The sequence below is a fragment of the Thalia democratica genome, chromosome 1 (genome assembly GCF_965202585.1).
Source record: "Thalia democratica chromosome 1, ktThaDemo2.hap1.1, whole genome shotgun sequence".
NCBI classification, from domain to species: domain Eukaryota; kingdom Metazoa; phylum Chordata; class Thaliacea; order Salpida; family Salpidae; genus Thalia; species Thalia democratica.
The window spans coordinates 54,096,919-54,115,263 of NC_139165.1; the positions used below are offsets into that span (position 1 = coordinate 54,096,919).

The following is an 18,345-nucleotide window of genomic DNA, read 5'->3' on the forward strand; positions in this document are numbered from 1 at the left end:
ACTGTTTTATTGATTTTAATATTATTTTTTCTATAATTTGCAATTTCAATAAAAGTTTCAAAGTATAATTTTATAATTATAAGCTCAAATCATATACAACTGTAAAAGTATATTTTTATTGTTTTAGTATATTTTTCCCAAATCACAAATAGTAACAACTACACTGTCTATAGCTAGAACTCATTAAGATTAAACTGTAATGTTAATGTATATGATTCAATACTTGTGAGTTTTTAAGATTAAGCTGTTTTTCTTATAATCATGATATATAAAGTTTTAGACAAACTTTAATTTTGAAATTCTTAAAAGGTAGTAGAAATAGGTGTACAAAAAATTTAATTTTTAATTCATTATAAACAATTTTACTTTTCTAATTTACTAAATTAAAAAGTTTTTTTATGAATTTATTATGATTTCAAAAAGTTATAAAGGTAATCAAAATGTAAAAAACATAGTTCTGCACTTTTTTTAAATGAAGACTTTTTTTTTTCAAAATTAATGCAATTGTATGAATACCATGTGTCTATTGGTTTTTGTTTTTGGTTTTTGTAACTACTATTTTTATCAGAAAAAGTTTTATATATAACTTTTACAAAACACTTAACAAAACTTAAGAAACTTTTATTTGAAAAAAATGGTTTGATGAGCTAAAAGAATGAGCAACGATATAGATCCTCATGTAACTGAAAAGTATGAAATCAAAAGAAGACTTGGAAAAGGGGTTTACTTATTTATTTTTTAGAGATTTATATTGTGTTGTAAAACTTTATAGAAGTATTTTGCTGTGAAAGTTAAAAAATAATCTTTAATACTTGGTTTTTGAATATTTTAAAATGTAAATACAAAAAAAGCAAATAAAGCAATAATAAAGCAGAATAAAACAATTTTTTATTTTGATTATGATTTTACCTTTAAGGTATTATTGTTAATTTTTATAGTATAGTTTTATTTTTTCATAAAATCACATAAATTTAATTAGTGAAAATGTAATTTAATTGCACTAATATCATTTTAAGTTTAAGATAAAAATGTATTACAAGAAAGTAAAGGATCATTTGTAAAATTATACTAGTACATATGAATTTAAAAAAATAAAATTCAGGAACTTTTACTATCTTTACTCTAATAGCAGTTATTAATTATTTTTAGTTTAATTCTCATTATCGAATTGGAGTTTTTATTTTCTGTGTTTTTAATTCTGTCTCAATTTTTTTTATTAGAATAGCTTACCTTATTTCATGTACAAATTGGTTGAGGCAGAACATAGTTTCTAGCTTGAAATAAGCTCACAACAAGTAACAATATTCTTTAACTTTTTTAGAGTTTATTTTAGTTTTAAAGTTAAAAACCTTTTAGGCATATGGTATTGTTTGGAAAGCTCTTGACCATGAAACAGGAGATACTGTTGCTCTAAAAAAAATATTTGATGCTTTTAGAAATTGTACAGATGCTCAAAGAACTTTCCGTGAAATTATGTTTTTACAGGTAAAAAACAAAATACACTTTAGTAAGTTTGTAAATTTGAGTAAAAATTATAAGAAATTAAACTTTGTTAACTGTTGCTATTGATATTGAAGTCATATTTATTTATCAAACAGTTTAGTAATTTTTTTAATGTGTTTTTAATTATTTGTAGATTTCACTTATACATTTAGTCTTATTATATTTAAATTAAGAAAAGTACAAAGTACCAGACAGAAATTCAAAGCTAGTATAGTTATTACCTTTTTAAAAAGTCAATAAAGGTTCCTTTAATGATATAAACAAAGCAATTTTTTTGAAAAATATTTTGACAAAAAATAAAAATTATTACAATTTTAAATAACTAAAGTTCTACACTATAATTATTTTCATAGCAATTTAATGTAAAGTTTTGTTAAGTTGAGGTAAAAGTTAAAACTTAATTTAGAAGTTTGTTGATTTAAATTTTAATATACTTCCATTTTTAACATCCAAAGAAAGTTATGTAAAACAATGAATAACAAAACCTAATTTTGTACTATAAAACTAAAAAAATTATAACTAAATTTAAGACTTACTTCTTACTTTTGAGTCCAGCCCCTTTAATAAGCTTATAGTTATATTTTTAAAATATTAAATAGTTCATTTTAAAACTATGGCAACAAAAGTAAAAATGTTAAACAAAATTTATATATAATTTACAAAAAAACAAACTTTTACAGAGTTTTCAAGACAGTTACATAAAAATTACTTTTTAAAGTGTTCGAAATAAAATACTATTTTACAGGAGTTCAGCGAACATGATAACGTGATAAAGCTGAGAAACGTTTTGAAAGCAAACAATGACAAGGACATATACCTAGTTTTTGATTTTATGGGTTAGATACTTTTTAAGTAAATCAATATTTTTTAATGTTGAAATAGTTTAAGATTGAGTTTATATTTAAACTGTGTTTTTAAAGTTTTTATGGAATGCCAAGTAATATTATTTTTTAACCTGAAGTTCACAAGATTAAGTTTGTAGAATTATTTTTCATTTTATTAAGACCGTAGGAGTGATAAGGGTATTTTTTTTTCTATATGATCTTGTTTTGTAGTGTTTTAAGTAAGATACAAGTTGGTTTTTACAGATTTTTTATATTCAGAGTTGTTTTTGAGATATAGCCAGTTGAAGTCAAGGAGTACAATAAGTTCCTTATGGGAGTCACAATCTAAAAAATTAAAAAAAGACTATTTAAAAAATCTATCTCCTCCTACGTTTTTTAAAGATGAACACCTCAAATTTGCAGGAAATTTTCCTAGTAAAATTTAGAAAAATCTTTCTTCAGATACTATTATTTTTCTGTTTTTATTCATAAACTTTATTTTTATTTTTTTTGAAAAATATTAATGAGAGATTTTTCTAAATATTGCAAGGAAAATTTTCTGAAAATTTGAGGTGTTTATCTCGAAAACTGTCTTAAGTAGGTAGGTTTTTAGTTAAATAGTAATTTTTTGCTTTTTATTTTGTACCTTCAATTAGGACACTCTTGTACTCTCCGACTTTAACTGGCTATATCTCTAAAAGAAGTTTAAAAGTTAAAAATCTGTAAAAAAAACTTTTAGATTATTTAATACTCTACAAAATAAGATCAGGTTGTTAAAGTATGATTGACCATTCTATGGTCTAAAAGTTTATTTATATTAAAAACACTAAAAATAAAACTAATATTTTTTGATTTATTTAGTACTAGCTGGTCTTTAAAGCATTATAAACTGTAATTTCTTTCAAAATTAACATAATAATAAAGTAATTTTTTAATACCATAGTTTACTAAATATGTGTGATTAAAAAGAAGTTTAGTGAATTTCTTAAATTTAAATTCGAGAATAAAACTTAATTAACTTTTTTAAATTTTCTGTGATTAAAATATTAAATTTTAATCTGTTATCTGCGTTACAACAATTGCACATTCTGTTTACAATTAACTTTTATTAAAACTGGTTTCATAGGTTTTATACTAGTAGAAAAAAAAAATAGTTTCAATAAATCCTTATTTGACTGAACGTTCTGATTAGTTTCTCACATTTTTCTTGATATATATTTTGATATGTGTATAAAGTCATATCAAATTTCAAATGTTAGTTTTCTGGTTCTTATTTTGGTTATCTTCAGCAAAGCTGATATATTTTGACACCAACATTCAATAAGTTCTAAACTGCACCACACAACCATCTATTTGTCTACTGCTGTTGATGGTCGCGCGATGCAGTCTAGTACTTATCGAAATGTTAGTTTTGTAGAATGCAACTTCAATAAATATTCTAAGCTGAAGCTGAAATATATATTTAAGTTTAATTTTTTTTTTCTCAGCTACTTAAAACAAAATTTTAATTATTTATTTTACACAGATACTGACCTTCATGCTGTGATTAAAAAAGGAAACATTTTGAAAGACATCCACAAACGATATATAATGTATCAAGTATTAAAGGCTTGTAATTATTTACACTCTGGAAACGTGATTCACAGGGACTTAAAGGTATGTTTTATTATACAATAGACATCAACTAGTTATTAAAGTTTGAAATTATATTTGTATAAGTTTAGACATGTTTAAATAATGATGTTTATGTAATAATTTCTATACATACCTAGCTGGTATTTTTTTACTTACAACTTTCGTAGTAAAATATCTATAAAAAAGATGCTGTATAACTTTAAACATATACTTTCTTTACTGAAAATAATTTAGCTTGCTTAAAAATTGTGAATGGGGAGGTCAAAACATTTCTATACAAAATTTAAAATATTTGTTTACGTGTTATATATTGTTGAATAAAAAAGTCTTCTATGTTAGCTGGTCTATTTAAAGTCATTTTATAAAATGTTTTCCTTAAAAATTAAGAAAAACTTCCTAAATGTTTATTCGGTCCTATTTTTCAAAATAAAAAATTTCAACCTTAATTTTTAAATAAGCTAAGTTTTAGTTAAGTTTTATCATCCCATGTTTTTCCATAGCACAAAGAAAAAGGACCGAATAAACATTTAGGAAGTTTTTCTTATTTTTTAAGTAAAACATTTAATAAAATGACTTTCGATAGACCAGCTAACATGGTTTTAAGTTTTATTTTTGTTTCTGCTAACACATCATAGGAAATAAAGATAGAAACGAAAACTTAAAAGTAAATAGTATTTTTAATGAAATAGTTTTTTTTTCGCGTTTTTGGATAGCGCATTTAACATAAACCAAAAAGTAAATTTTTAATACTGAAAGTTGTAAACATTCTTACGTCATCAAATTGAATTAATGTTTGTAGTAGTTATATACACACGTTCATTTTTTATGTATATATGTTTTAGTTATGTTATGTTTTTTTGAAAAAAGTTTTTTTTGAAACTGGCTTACATGAAAAATGCTAGTGAAACAATTGTTTCACAAAAACATAATGTTTTATAAGATAAAAAGAGTGAAACATCACTCAACTAAATAAAAGAGAAAAAACAGTCCTGTTTGCACAACCAAAACATTCATTTTATAAGAAATGATAACCCTGAAAATAACAATTATTGTAAAAAGCAAAAAACACCACAGTATACTTGTAGATTTGAATTTTCGAAATAAGTTAGCTTAAAATGATATTTTGTTCATTTATCTCAAATATGTAACTAGTACTATTTCTTTTAGGTATTCTTTATTTGGGTTGTAAAATCTGCAAAAGGCAGTAAAAAAATGTTCAGTTTTTTAATTATTTAATATAGTTATGTATAAACAGTTGTCATTTTAATTTTCTTATCTAAATTTAACCATTACCAACTTTAACAATTTATATGTGTTGAAAAAATGCTGTAATATAACTGATTAGTTTAATATTTATATGATTATAAAATATTAAAATAGAGCTAAACTAGTAATTATCAATTTATAAGTGTTACATACATAAAAACTTAAACTTAGTAGCACAAATTGGTGATAAAAACTATATCGTTTTGATATTATAATTTCTACTCCAGCCTTCCAACATTCTACTAGACAGTGATTGCTTTGTAAAAGTTTGTGATTTTGGATTAGCCAGGTCATTGACTCATCTGAAACAAACTGAACAAATCGGAAACCCTGCACTTACTGAATATGTTGCGACTAGATGGTACAGGGCACCAGAAATTTTACTTGCCTCTCCAAGGTACGTAAAGTAAATAAGCAAAAAAAAAATTAGTATTATATAAAATAGTTTAGTAATTATTATAGTTCAGTCTTTTATTTTAAGTATTCATGTATTTTTTAATAACATTTCGTTCAGTGTTGTGTTTTTACACTCAAGTAAATGAAAAAGCAGGCTTACGAAAGGTTTTTTATTATTTTTTTCTTAAATTGTATGTACACTGTACAGTACATACTCCAGTTGAATAAGTTTATTAAAACTTTATTGTTTCTGAATATTTAGTTATAATTTTTTTCTTGTTTTTTGTTTAATATAAAATTAAAAGATATAAGAACTAATTAGTTAGTTTGATTGAAAATATCATTAGTTTTTCACTTTTTTGATCTAAAACATATTTTTGTAAAGCTATTTTAAATATAAACAGATTTAAACTTATTTATGATAGATACACTAAAGGAGTAGATATGTGGTCTATTGGATGCATTTTGGCTGAACTATTGCTCGGAAAGCCCCTTTTTCCTGGCTCATCGACACTCAATCAAATAGAAAAAATAATGAGCGTCATTAGTAGGCCATCACGAGCAGACATTGACTCTATACATTCTGAATACGGTCATTCGATACTGGAAAGGGCAAGTGCGAGGTCTCGAAAATCTCTCCGTGAGGTTATTCCAAATGCTCCTCCGGATGCAGTTGATCTCATGGAGCAGTTGTTAGTATTCAACCCGGAAAAGAGGTTGTCAGCTCAGGAGTGCTTGTCTCACCCTTATGTTTCAAAGTATGTCGTTATTAATTTTCAACGTAAAACAAAATCAGTACATTAGGTTTTTTTGAAATGATAGTTAGAGTTTAAGTTATAATGTTTTATATGTCTCATCTAACATAGACTTAATAAAAAAATCTTGTTATGGTTACCTTATAAACGTAATCAAATTTAACAAAAGGATATCTTTTTAAAGGTAAGAGCTTTTTTTTACAATCACATATTTTATTTAAGAATTGTGTATTTAAAACTATATTTTTGTGTTTTTATATTTAAGGCTAAATAAAAGTTTCCATTTAGGCTTAGGATATTAACAATATATTATTATAAATAATTAATGGTTTGTGGGAGATTTTCGAAAGTGCAGTATAATTTAGTTATTAAGATTGTTTTCTAATTTAGCTTCTGCTGTTTAACATTAAAAATATAAGGCGTAGAACTTGTGATTAAAACTATTTTTTATATTAAATGGTAAAACATCGAAGTTGTTAGCTTAAAATGAACTGTTTACTTAATAAATTTATTTAAAAAAATAAAATTTAAATTACGGAAAAATATTGATACTTTTAATCATTTAATATTTATCATTAATTCTTAAAATTCAAAGTCAGACCAGTAAAACGTTTTTCATAAGTATAAGTTGTCTTAATTGTTGAAGAAAAACATTGTAAAATAATATTGATACTTATTTAAGTTTTTTATTGTTTTTAAATTACCAAAAGAAAACTAATTAACTTTACTTAAAAACAATTAAGACGCCAAATTAGTTTTCTAGTTTTCAATATATATAGCCCTATGTTGTGATTTTGCAAGTTTATTTTAACTGAAGAGCAGTGGTAGTAATACCACTGCGAAACTCTTGTTTTAGAATAAACTTAGAATCACCGAATCTTTTATCTGAAACCCTTAAAGTTTTTTAAATTGAGCAGAGTTATACTAGCTTATTTTAAAGTGATTGAACATATAGTAATTTAGATACATATAAAACAACACTAGTTTGATAAAACTAGTGTAGAACTTCCTATCTTTAAAAGTTTTTATTTTAAAAAATAGTACAAGATCTAGTCTACGTTTCATACTTCACTACTTATATCAAAACGGAGTTTGTATTATGACTTAAATTTTAATGTTGCGTTTTTGTGCGAAATAATCTTGAAACTAATTTTTAATTATTTAACTGAAAAAAAAAACATGAGCATTTAATAATTTAGCAATAAAATATTTTTAAATAAATTTAAAGCTTATACTTCAGGTCTAATTTAGTTGTTTTGAACTTTTGAAAGCATTAATTGTTTTCAAACTAGTTCATAACGTTGTTAGTATCTCCCTTTGTTAGTGATAAAAATCAGGACCTTGTTAGTAAAACATTATTTTAACAGGTTTCACAGTAGAACTAAAAATAATGTTCTTAATTATGACGTGTTGCCTCCTTTAGATGATGATATACAACTTACTGTTGCTGAGTACCGTGACAAACTTTATGATGTTAGTTACATTTTTATTGAAACTAAAGAAAATGTTCTGCTTACACTAAATTAATAAAAGTATTACTCGATTCTTTTACAAAAATTTTTGTTACAAATTTTGTTGTATTTATTGATTTAATTTAATTCTTATGAAAAATTGTTATAAATCAACAAAACTTATAAATACGATTTTTACTCAATATAACGTTTATACAGTTTCGTTTGATTTAAATACAGTTCTAATCGATGACGATTTTACTAGTTTTTCAGTTTACTTTATAATTCTAAACTGTCACTTCTTTTTTTTTGCGATAGTCTTTTCTAATAGAACTGTATGTATGGCTACAAAGAAGGTATAATTCATTTGAAACTCTAATGGTGCGTCAAACTGATAGTATTGCAATATTTGTGCCTATAGGGTTTATTTTTACAAAAACTATCTTTCAGCACTAATAAACAGTCTTATTTCTAGTAATCAATCTAAGTTAACGTTCACGATATAAGAAATAGCCAAATATTTTTTCAAATATCAGTTACAGAAAGCAAGGCTTACTTGAAGCTACGTTCGTTTGAATTGTTTTTCTTAGAAAAGAATAAAATTAAAGAATGTTCTATAAAGGGCAGGCAAAGCAGTTATGATATGCTTCATCGATTGTTAGCTAAAATATTGTAAAGTTGTACCATAAAAATAATAATTTACAAACCTATGGAATTCTACATTTTTACCCGGGTTAAGTAACATCATATATGTGTACCAGTGTCATTGAATAAATTATATTAATAAAACAAAGACAACAGTTTCATTTAATACGTGACTAACAGGTCAAAAAAAAAGCTTAAGAAGTTTAAATTACGATTCGGAACCCTAATGAAGAATAGTCTTACTTTCAAAAACACCTTTAGTTTTTTTAAAAGAATGCTTATAGATTTAAAATTCTATCCAGAGTAAGATATTAAAAGACTTATTTGTTCTAGAAAAACTTTAATTGAAAAGTTTTGAGTAATATATGATATAAGTACCATGGATTATACAATTTATAACATTAAAAAATTTCTGTTATTGTTTTACTTAAGGAAGCGTCATTAGTTTTAACAAATTAAGTATTTTCAGCATTTTTGTTGTTATACTTTTCTAAATTTTATCTTTGCAATACTACATTTTTATAATACTTATATATTATGTGGTAAAATATTTTATTTATTAAACATTCGTATAAAAAACCGATAAGACTAACACTTTTTTTTTAACGAAAGTACTAAACACTATTGAAATTAAAGCAGGTTATGTTTTTGTTTAAGTAATGTTTTTAAAAATTGTAAACTTTAAAATTTACATGATAATATTTTCAATAAAGTTCAAATACTTTAATCGTGAAACAGATGATAATAGAGAAAAAAAGAATAGCGAAGCGTCAGCGACGGATTAACTCAATGAAAGATTCAAGTTATGGCAGAACGGCTAATAAAAAAGTTTATTCTAAAACTGTTAGTTTTGTAGAAACGATGCAAAATATTATTTTTTTTTATTGTCACATTTATAAAACAAGTTATAAAACTTATTTATTATAAAAATTAAAACTTATATTTTACATAAATTAAGAATTTGAAAAATTACTTTAGCCCATATATTAGGGGTAGTTAGTAATTAATTTGCATGTTGTGAACGCCTTACTTAGCTGCAGTTTTATTATTTTTTTTTAAACATCTTGTGTAAAATGTTGTTGTAAATAAACTATAAACAAGTGTTAAATTACAAAAAAAAGTACGCATGTTAAAATTTCTTCTACAGCATTAAATGTTTAACATACAGGCAAAAAAGGCTACAAGTGTATACTAAATTATTTAAAAAAACCCAGCATAAAAAAAGACAAAACTCAAAAATAACTCTAAACTTAATAAACATTATAAATACATATTGGTGCACGTGAACTTTAAATTCAGCTAAAAGCAGGGTTGCCACAAAGCCTGGAATCCTTGAAAAACCTGTAATTTGACAACTAAGGTTAAAAAACCTGGAATTTGAGAAATTAAAAAAAAAAAACTTCAATTTTAAACAATTTTTACATGTTAAGTAGTAAAATTTTGATTTGACACGAAAAATCTATCATATACAGGGTTGCCACTTTACCTGGGAAAACCTGGAATTTGAGAATTTCGGCAAAAAAAAAACGTGGAATAACCTGGAATTTTGAAGAAATATCACTCAAAAAACCTTAAATTTAAAATTTTTCTCATGTTCAGTAGTAAAATTTCGATTTGACTCAAAATATCTATCATATAAATAAAAAAATTAGGTCATCATCAGAATTTTTTTTAGTAAAAAACATATTTTTATTAGCTTTACAGTATCTTTTCAATGTTTTTATATTATTTAACACAGTTTCTTACCTTAAACTGAACTTTTAACTAAAAATAAACCCAAAAATGTGTACTTCTAAAAACCTGGAAGAAATTTGGAAAACCTTGAAAAGTTTTTGAAAAACGAATGGCAACCCTGCATGTAGATAAAACATTTTTGTCATCATCAAAAACTTTTCTATTAAAAAAAAAAACATATTTAAAGTAGCTTTTAAGAATCTTTTCAATGTTTGTACACTATTTAGTACAGTTTTTAATCTTAAACTTAACTTTAAACTAAAAATAGACCCAAAAACATGTACTTTCAAAAAACTGCAGAAGTGAAAATTTTTGTTTAGTGTTTTAGTAACATGTTAAAACTAAATTTATCGTTTCATTCGCAAAAATCTTTAATTTTTTGATTATTTTTAGTAAAATACAATCTGAATAAATAATATTTTTTTAAATGTTATTTTATAAAAATGCTTAAATATTGTATGTTTGCAAATGCATTAAAAATTACAGAAAGAAGAAAACCACTACCCTCCCTCAGAACCAAAAAACATAGTTAGTTGAAGCTTTATTAAAAAATTATGCTAGCACTAAATAAATGTAGTTCACTTTTAAACAAAGTTACTCAGTTTAGTGTTTTAAATTTTTACACTTTCAATAATGTTTCCAGCTTTAAATCTTAGTTAATTGTTAATAAGTCTGTTGTCTAAAACTTTTAGAATATTTTATATTTTTTAGCTCTAAAGCTAGGTATTTGGTTGTTAAGCGTTACAGTACAAAGTTTGCAAAGTGACAAAGTATTTTAAGTTAACACAGTTGAAAAAAAAAGAGAAATATTTTTTGCTAGAATCGTTCTGTCAAGAAAACCAATTCTGAATCAAGCAGTTATCAGAACACTCCACACAAGTCTAATTACCAGCAAGCAATGCAGTCTAACTCTCACAACTACCACAGTGTTCTGCCAGCTGGAGACAAGCACCACCAGACAGCCAACAAAAAAACACCTGCTAACCACCAGCAGTCGCAATTGTTACAATCTGGATCCTCTCCTTCGAGTTTCTATCAACAAAAAACTCAGCAGGTTGATGCTTTGTTTTTTAATTTTTTAAACTAATTTTATGGAAAGTTTATCACTACATGTATTTTTGGATAAAAAGTTACCTAGTTTATATTTTTTAAGCTATACGAATGTAAATTTGCACAGAACAGACGAAAAGAAACTAAGAGTTTTAAAACAAAGAAAGTAGAATCTAAGTCGAGATCAGCAACTAGTTTAGTATGTAAGATGTTTATTGTTGTGTGTTGTTATTTTAAGTAGAGAGAATTAATAAAACAAACACAAATAAAAAATAAGGTTAGAAGCTTAAACATCTGTTTAATATTTTCATTTTGAAAATAACATTTTGTTTTAACATAACATTATCTTTTTTTTTTCACAGTTTCTTTTAGCTAACCATAGTTTTTTTTGATGATTATAACAGATTTTACAGCTATATATTTGAACTCTAATTAGATAAAACGTATCTCACTTTGATTATTTTCTTTGAAGATTAATGTCATAGTATGGTAGGGTCCAACTGTCTTTTTTGAAGGTCTTCATATTTTGTAGGTTTTTAATTATCTATGAGATACTTTTAACCGCCTTACAAAACTCCCAAGTAATTTAAAAAATTAAATGTAATGGATCAAAGTTAGTGAACGTAATAAATACTTTATGGAGCACAAAAAGACTATTTCATTAAAATTCTATGTTCTTCGTATTTTAAACTAATCTTTCTTAAGTACTTGTTAAAAATATTCACAGTAAGTCCATTTTTAATATTTTAGTATTTATACCAAAGGAATTATTTTTCAATTAATTATAAATAAACCACCTTTTTTTTTTTCTTATTTTAGTACTTAAAAAATATCAACTGAAAAAAACCCTTACTCTTCCCCTTTGCGTTAAAGTTTTGAGTCTATCTTAATTAGAAAACTATTTTATAATACCCAAGTAAACATAATTATACGTTAGTATTAATTTAAACAGGCTAATCAACAAACAGCAGTTGCGTTCGGTAGGACTATAAAGTACACTCCATCTATCAATAGCAGGCAATTTTCCAGAGCACAAACAGCAATGATTGATAGAAAACAAGGAACAGGTTACAACTACAACAAAGCTGAACAAAAACCTTCAAGTGTTAGTTTAATTATTATATTTAACTTTATGCTACTGCCTAGGTTGCTTTATTTCTTACTAATTTTCTAACAATTGTAAAAAAATTGTTTTTTGATGTACAGCTATGTTTTATTTTCACATAAAGTTTTAATTACGGCAAATATTTAACAGCTATTTTAAGTGTGCTAATTTTATTTATAAACTTGCTTGATTTTATTGACAACAGTCTTCTGCTGTAACAACACAAAATTGTTGTAAGCACTGTAGTATTTTTTTGTAAACCCAGCACACTTTATCGAAAGAGTAAGGGAACAGTTTGCAATTATAAATTTCACTGCTGCATAAATAACTATAATTTGATATTCTTTTGATTTTATGACAATAATTATATTAATGAAATATGGCTTTATATTACTGTTAACACGCTCAAGTTAACTCCTTGATTTTCTTTTCCACTCTTGAGTCGTCACAATTTTTATTACTATGGTATAACTTACACACTATTTAGATGTACAACGACAGCTATTTGTATGATGATACTTTAAGCCAAAGAGGTGTTGCTTTGTTAAGGAGATATCACAGCGTCTGTGGGGTAAAAATAATTAGATAGTAACTCAGAGTGCTAAGTTAATCAAAAAATAAATAATTGTAGTAAAAAAAATTCAATGACATTGATTATTAATTAGCTACAATTGACAAATGTGTTGTCTTCATGATATTGTTAATTACTTAACTATAGGTATGATAAAGTATAATTCGTTTTTTAATTGCTATGGTTAGGTCTAATCCTCAGATGCAGTAATATAAAATCATAGTCTTTACTTCATTAATTTTAGAAACTAGATAGCCAACAGATTACTAGATTGATGTTAGTTTACTGTTAATTTTCAAATGAAGTTAAGCTTGCTTAGTGTATAAAGTTTGTTCAAAAATAAGATTAACTTCTTTATAACTTCTATAAAAATCAATAAATACTTAAACAGTTTACCAAGTTGTTAATTTTATATCCTCAAAATTAGATTAAACTTGTTTTAAATTTTCTTACTCTGTTAAACAAAAAAAATGTTAAAATTAATAAAAGAATTACATATTGGGAAAAACTATTAGATATTCCAAAATGTTTGTTTTTAAAACATTTATTTTAGTTTTTGATTTTTGATGTTATCAGTACTTTTTTAATATAGTTTTTTAATAAATATATAAAAGTATATGTTTCAATAAGGTATTTAAAAGTCGAAAAAAGTAACAACCGCAAATTTGTATAAAATTTGTGCAACTTAAAAATATTAAGAACATAAGTTTATAATAGTTCAGCATAAAATTTAAAAAAATATTTTTTTTAGATTTCCTCCAAACAAGTATTTTCTGTTTTCCATATTACATACTATTTAAACTGTTAGTTTTGAATACATAATATGTAAGAAAAAAGGAGGTATACTTTTCACGTTTAACAGTTATAATTATCATTTTTGTTTTGAAAGTTTTGTAATATCTAGCTTTTGGGGCGCTAAAGTTCTTAATTACTTTGAGTTAAACACATATAAGTTGTACTATCTATGGTGAGCTGAGCGTATTCGGACCAAGCAAATAAAAAATATGTGTACCCAACTACACTCTTAGCTGTTTATGCTACTTTTTTAAAATATCAGATTTAAATTCTAGATTAAATCCCAAATAAAAACAGTATATGAACAACTACCAAAACTGTTTTTGACATAAATGAAGTTATATATGGCTGTTTTATTTGTATATCTTATTTAAATATGTTTTTGTAAACATACTGTAACGTTACTATTTTAAAAAGTTGTGAAAATAATTTTTGTAACAGTAACAAATTGTTTTTTTTAGTATCATTAGGTGCGTATTTTTTCGATTTAATCTACTAATTAAAAAAAGAAGAAGTTACATTAATTTCAGTTATTTTTTACAATGTAATTTTTTTTATGCCAATGATATCAAATCTTTTTAATTGTTTTATGAAAGATTATTTTAAATTCTAAGTGATTAATAAATATTTTAATTAAAAATAGTTCCATAGAATTTCGTTAAGGCAAATTAAAGTCAAAAGTTATTGATATACTGAGGTTAACTTTAAGGGTCTAAAATATTTTAATTATGTCCTATTTCAATCTAAAATAAGTTGTTTGTATAATTGTTGCTTGCTTACTTTAGTATCCCATTTTAGTTAACTATTTTAGTTATAAAACATACTAAATGTATAAGTTCTAGAATAGTCAATTGTGAAATAAGTAATAAAAAACTATATGCTTTAAAGAGAATGTTCTAAATTCATGAAACTGTTTTTGATTTTCGTACAATTAGTTAAGATCTTTAACTAAATTTAAATAATTAATTTCATACTAATTTTATTCTAAAACATGTTATTGTTGATCAATGCAAAAACAAAGGAATATGAAAAACTGTGTCCATCAAAATAAATAAATTTGCAGTATTTGTTTAATATATTTTTTTTTCTTACTTTGTATAAATTCTTTTAATGTTTAACATCTATATAGCAATAAAAACAGTTACAAGAAGTAATCTAAATGTTTTTTTTTACATCATGATACCACCAAAAAACTTTCTCATTTATCATTTTAAGTTTGTCTATTTTGAAACAAAAGTTGTACATTTTTAGCCTAAAAAATTTAAACTTAATAATACTGAAACAATACTATTTTTAAAAGTTTTGTAAGTAATTTTTGTAATAGTAATGAAAATTTATCTTTAGTATATTTAAATGTAAATTTTCGGTTTAGTCCAGTAGTAAAGTAAAGAAGAAGTTACATTTATTATGTTTTGTATTTTAAAATGTTTTGTTAAAATATTATTGAACAATTTAGTGTGTTTGTATAATTATTCGTGTTTAGTATTACTTATACTTGATTATAAGGATTAATTTACGCATAGAGTAGTCATTTGCATAACTGATTTATACATTTATGTTTTTATTAAGTAAGAATAAAAATATGTTATTAATGAATAGAGTTGTAGACATTTATTGCCTTTGTCTGTTAAATTGAATTTTTCAATTCTTAAAGATTTATAAAAATAGATTGTAAATATTTATTGTTTTTTTAACTAATTTTTTTTTCATAGTATGCATACAAACAAAAGCAAGGATCGACAGTTGCTGGTTCAAGACCGAAATCTTTAATTCAACAATACAACAGTAGTTACAGCCACAAAGTGCTTTCAAGAAACGACAATCCTACTATAAATGGATCACGAATGGTCAGTTTTAACTAAGTTGGTAAAATAAATTAATTTTTGCCTATATTCTTGTGCTGGGGTCGGCAGCCTTAAATTAGTAGAGAGCCAATTTTTATATTAACAGCTGTTCGCAGGCTATATTAAATAGTACAAAGCTTCCGCCGTCCGCAGTTATTTTTAAAGCTTAGTAGTGACAACATAAATATACCATTTTAAATTAAAAAGGTGACAAAACAAGCATTAATAGATTGTAATTATTAAATTAGAAGTCAGTTGTAAGATTTTTACCACAAAATTTTTTTTGTTATAAAAATGTATCTTTTTAGCTAAACAGTACCTCATAGGTTGCAGATTTTCGCAGTTTACTATTTTTTGTTTCTTTTTTGTTTTACTGTAGTGTTTTTTTTTAGTTTAAGCTGCGAACTCGAATATTTATTTTAAACAAAATAACTGTTTATTGTACGCAAATAGTTTTAATTTATTTTAAGAATTTCCCGATAGGTTTCACCTTTCTGAATTTAACTCCTTATAACATTAACTCAATACGTTTCCAAACAATATACTTTTTTTTATTTAAATATGTTTTATAAATAGCTGAGTAATTGTATAGTTAATTTTCTTTAAACCCTGCTTAAATGTTTTTAAAGCATAAAAAGTTAATTTATAATTCTTGTAATAGTTAATGAGACTCAAAAGTATAGAGCTGTCACGTTTTTTTTTTTCAAAGTTATTTTGACTATTAGTTTAGTCGTTTCCTAAATATAGTTATAAAGTTTATAAATAAGAATTGTACAATATTAAATGATAAAACCAAGTTTTATACAGAACGGTAGGCCGCCGACAAATCCTCGTTCACTGGTGAATACAACCCAAGCCACCTACCATCAGGTCAACAATCCGCAGTACGGAAGAAATACGGTTGGTAGAAAACCAGTTGCCGGTAGCAGCAAAAATGCCCCCTCATCTGGCAGCGCGAAGCAAAGGCTGGGAAGCTACCCACAAGGTTACTCCGTCATCAACCAGTCTGCGCTGACTGCGATAGGAGTTGGCGGAAAAAATAAACAGTGAAGTAAAAGTTTACTAGTCAGTTGAGAATTCATATATTTGATTATATATTTTGAAGCCAATTATTTTTAGTCGCAGACAAATTGCATTCTTGAAACTTTTAAAAGTTATATTTGATTTGTATTTAAATACTTTTTCTATCATTAAGATTAATTAAAATTTTGGAACAACTTTATTTCATTTTTAGTTTCGAATTGTTTTTAAATAACTTATTTCTATGGACATTTTTTACTGATCGAGAGTAGCTGCTTTAACTATTATATTTTAATTTATTTAAAGCATTCTTTTTACCTGGATTACTTCAAAAAAGTTTTTAGACTTTTAAGTTTAGTATTATTTTCTTTCTTTGAACAATCTTTGCTCTTTTAGCTGTTTTAAATATTACCCTGTTTCTTCATTTCAAAAAAATATTTTGTTTATTTTTATACTCAAAAAGTTTATTTACGAAAAGTTGTGTATAAATTTAACCAAAGTTGAACAGTATTGTTATGCATAAACATGTGCATTGTGTTTATTGTGCTTTACTAATGTTTACCTTTTCATGAGCTTTTAAATTTTTTTTTTAAAAACTAATTATATTAACTGAAAAATGGGCTAATATTTTAATTTTAATTACTATAAACTAAATATTTCGTTAATGAAAGTCTGTTTTCTACACCAATAAAATTTTGATATGTATTGTAATATAAAAATATATTCAATGTAAAAAGAGTAACCTAAGTTAAACAGAAAAATATAAAAATATGTTTTAATAGATTTTTAAAAGAACGTAATACTAAGATGAAAAATTTATATTCTGTCTACATAGTTAAGTTTTATATTTGAAACTTATTTGATATATCTTGTGCAACTTAAATCAAATCAACTTAAAATTTTTATTAATTAATTAATTATTATTAGTCAGCCTGCTTTATTGGCACATTTCTAATTTATTGGTTACATGTTGACAGCTAAATATCTCCAGAATCTATATAATATGTAAGACGAGAATGATAAGTCTGGAAATTTGTAAATTGTTACAGTTTAATAAAGTAGGTATGTAAATACTTGATATTTTTTTTGGTTAATGATATTAGCAAGCTGTATTTTTATTCCGCTCTAAATTTTAGGTAGCGTAGTTTTTGTAACAAAATAACTAGGTTGGAGTTTTTACTTCAAACAAATTTTACCATTTAAACCATGAAAGACAGATGAACTAGGGTTCATTATTATTGCTAGACGATGGTACTAAGTTTTAGTCAAGTATAAATTAAAAAATTAAAAATAGTTTGAAACAGTCTGAAATATCTATTTAGAAGGTATTGGGAACATATATTTTGTGAAAAAGTTTAGGATTAACCAGTTATTACTAATTATTTATTTCTTACCAATAAACTTAAACCATATAAAAGACTACGTTGACCACATTATAAATACAACATAAGCATTTTTTTGTTTTAATTTTTAAACAATGTATATGATCGTAAAGTTTAATCATAACAATATTGTGTACTAGTTTCAAGGCGGATATCCTTCTTAAATAACTGATTGCCAATTTTTTAAGTGTAATAAAATGTTTTACTTTCAGCGAGGCTAAAACGTTAACAATTTCAATTGCTTTGTGTTTCTTGTTATTGAACTGATTTTTACTGAACAAAAGAGTTAGCTGTTTTTGTTTGTTTGATACTTTATAGTACAGTGTTCAAACCCAGTGTTGTATAAGCTTCTAAAGTTTATTTAGTAAG

General features: G+C 24.6%; 1 protein-coding gene across 1 annotated transcript; it reads left to right on the top strand.

The window, feature by feature from the left end:
* Positions 1-576: 576 nt before the first annotated feature.
* On the top strand, positions 577-17,094 carry LOC145849274 (extracellular signal-regulated kinase 2-like). The gene is made up of 13 exons (XM_082954427.1): positions 577-721; positions 1,357-1,485; positions 2,249-2,339; positions 3,853-3,983; positions 5,456-5,625; positions 6,050-6,382; positions 7,747-7,852; positions 9,214-9,318; positions 10,696-10,737; positions 11,030-11,263; positions 12,212-12,364; positions 15,443-15,577; positions 16,382-17,094. The coding sequence occupies exons 1-13, from the start codon at positions 656-658 to the stop codon at positions 16,622-16,624; spliced, it is 1,938 nt and encodes a 645-aa protein (XP_082810553.1). The 5' UTR covers positions 577-655; the 3' UTR covers positions 16,625-17,094.
* Positions 17,095-18,345: the final 1,251 nt, after the last annotated feature.

Excerpts from the sequence above, each read along its gene's own strand:
- LOC145849274 (XM_082954427.1), top strand. The coding sequence starts at position 656 with ATGAGCAACGATATAGATCCTCATGTAACTGAAAAGTATGAAATCAAA. Across the intron at positions 1,486-2,248 it reads GTGAAATTATGTTTTTACAG|GAGTTCAGCGAACATGATAA; the intron begins GTAAAAAACAAA and ends ACTATTTTACAG. Across the intron at positions 7,853-9,213 it reads ACCGTGACAAACTTTATGAT|ATGATAATAGAGAAAAAAAG; the intron begins GTTAGTTACATT and ends ATCGTGAAACAG.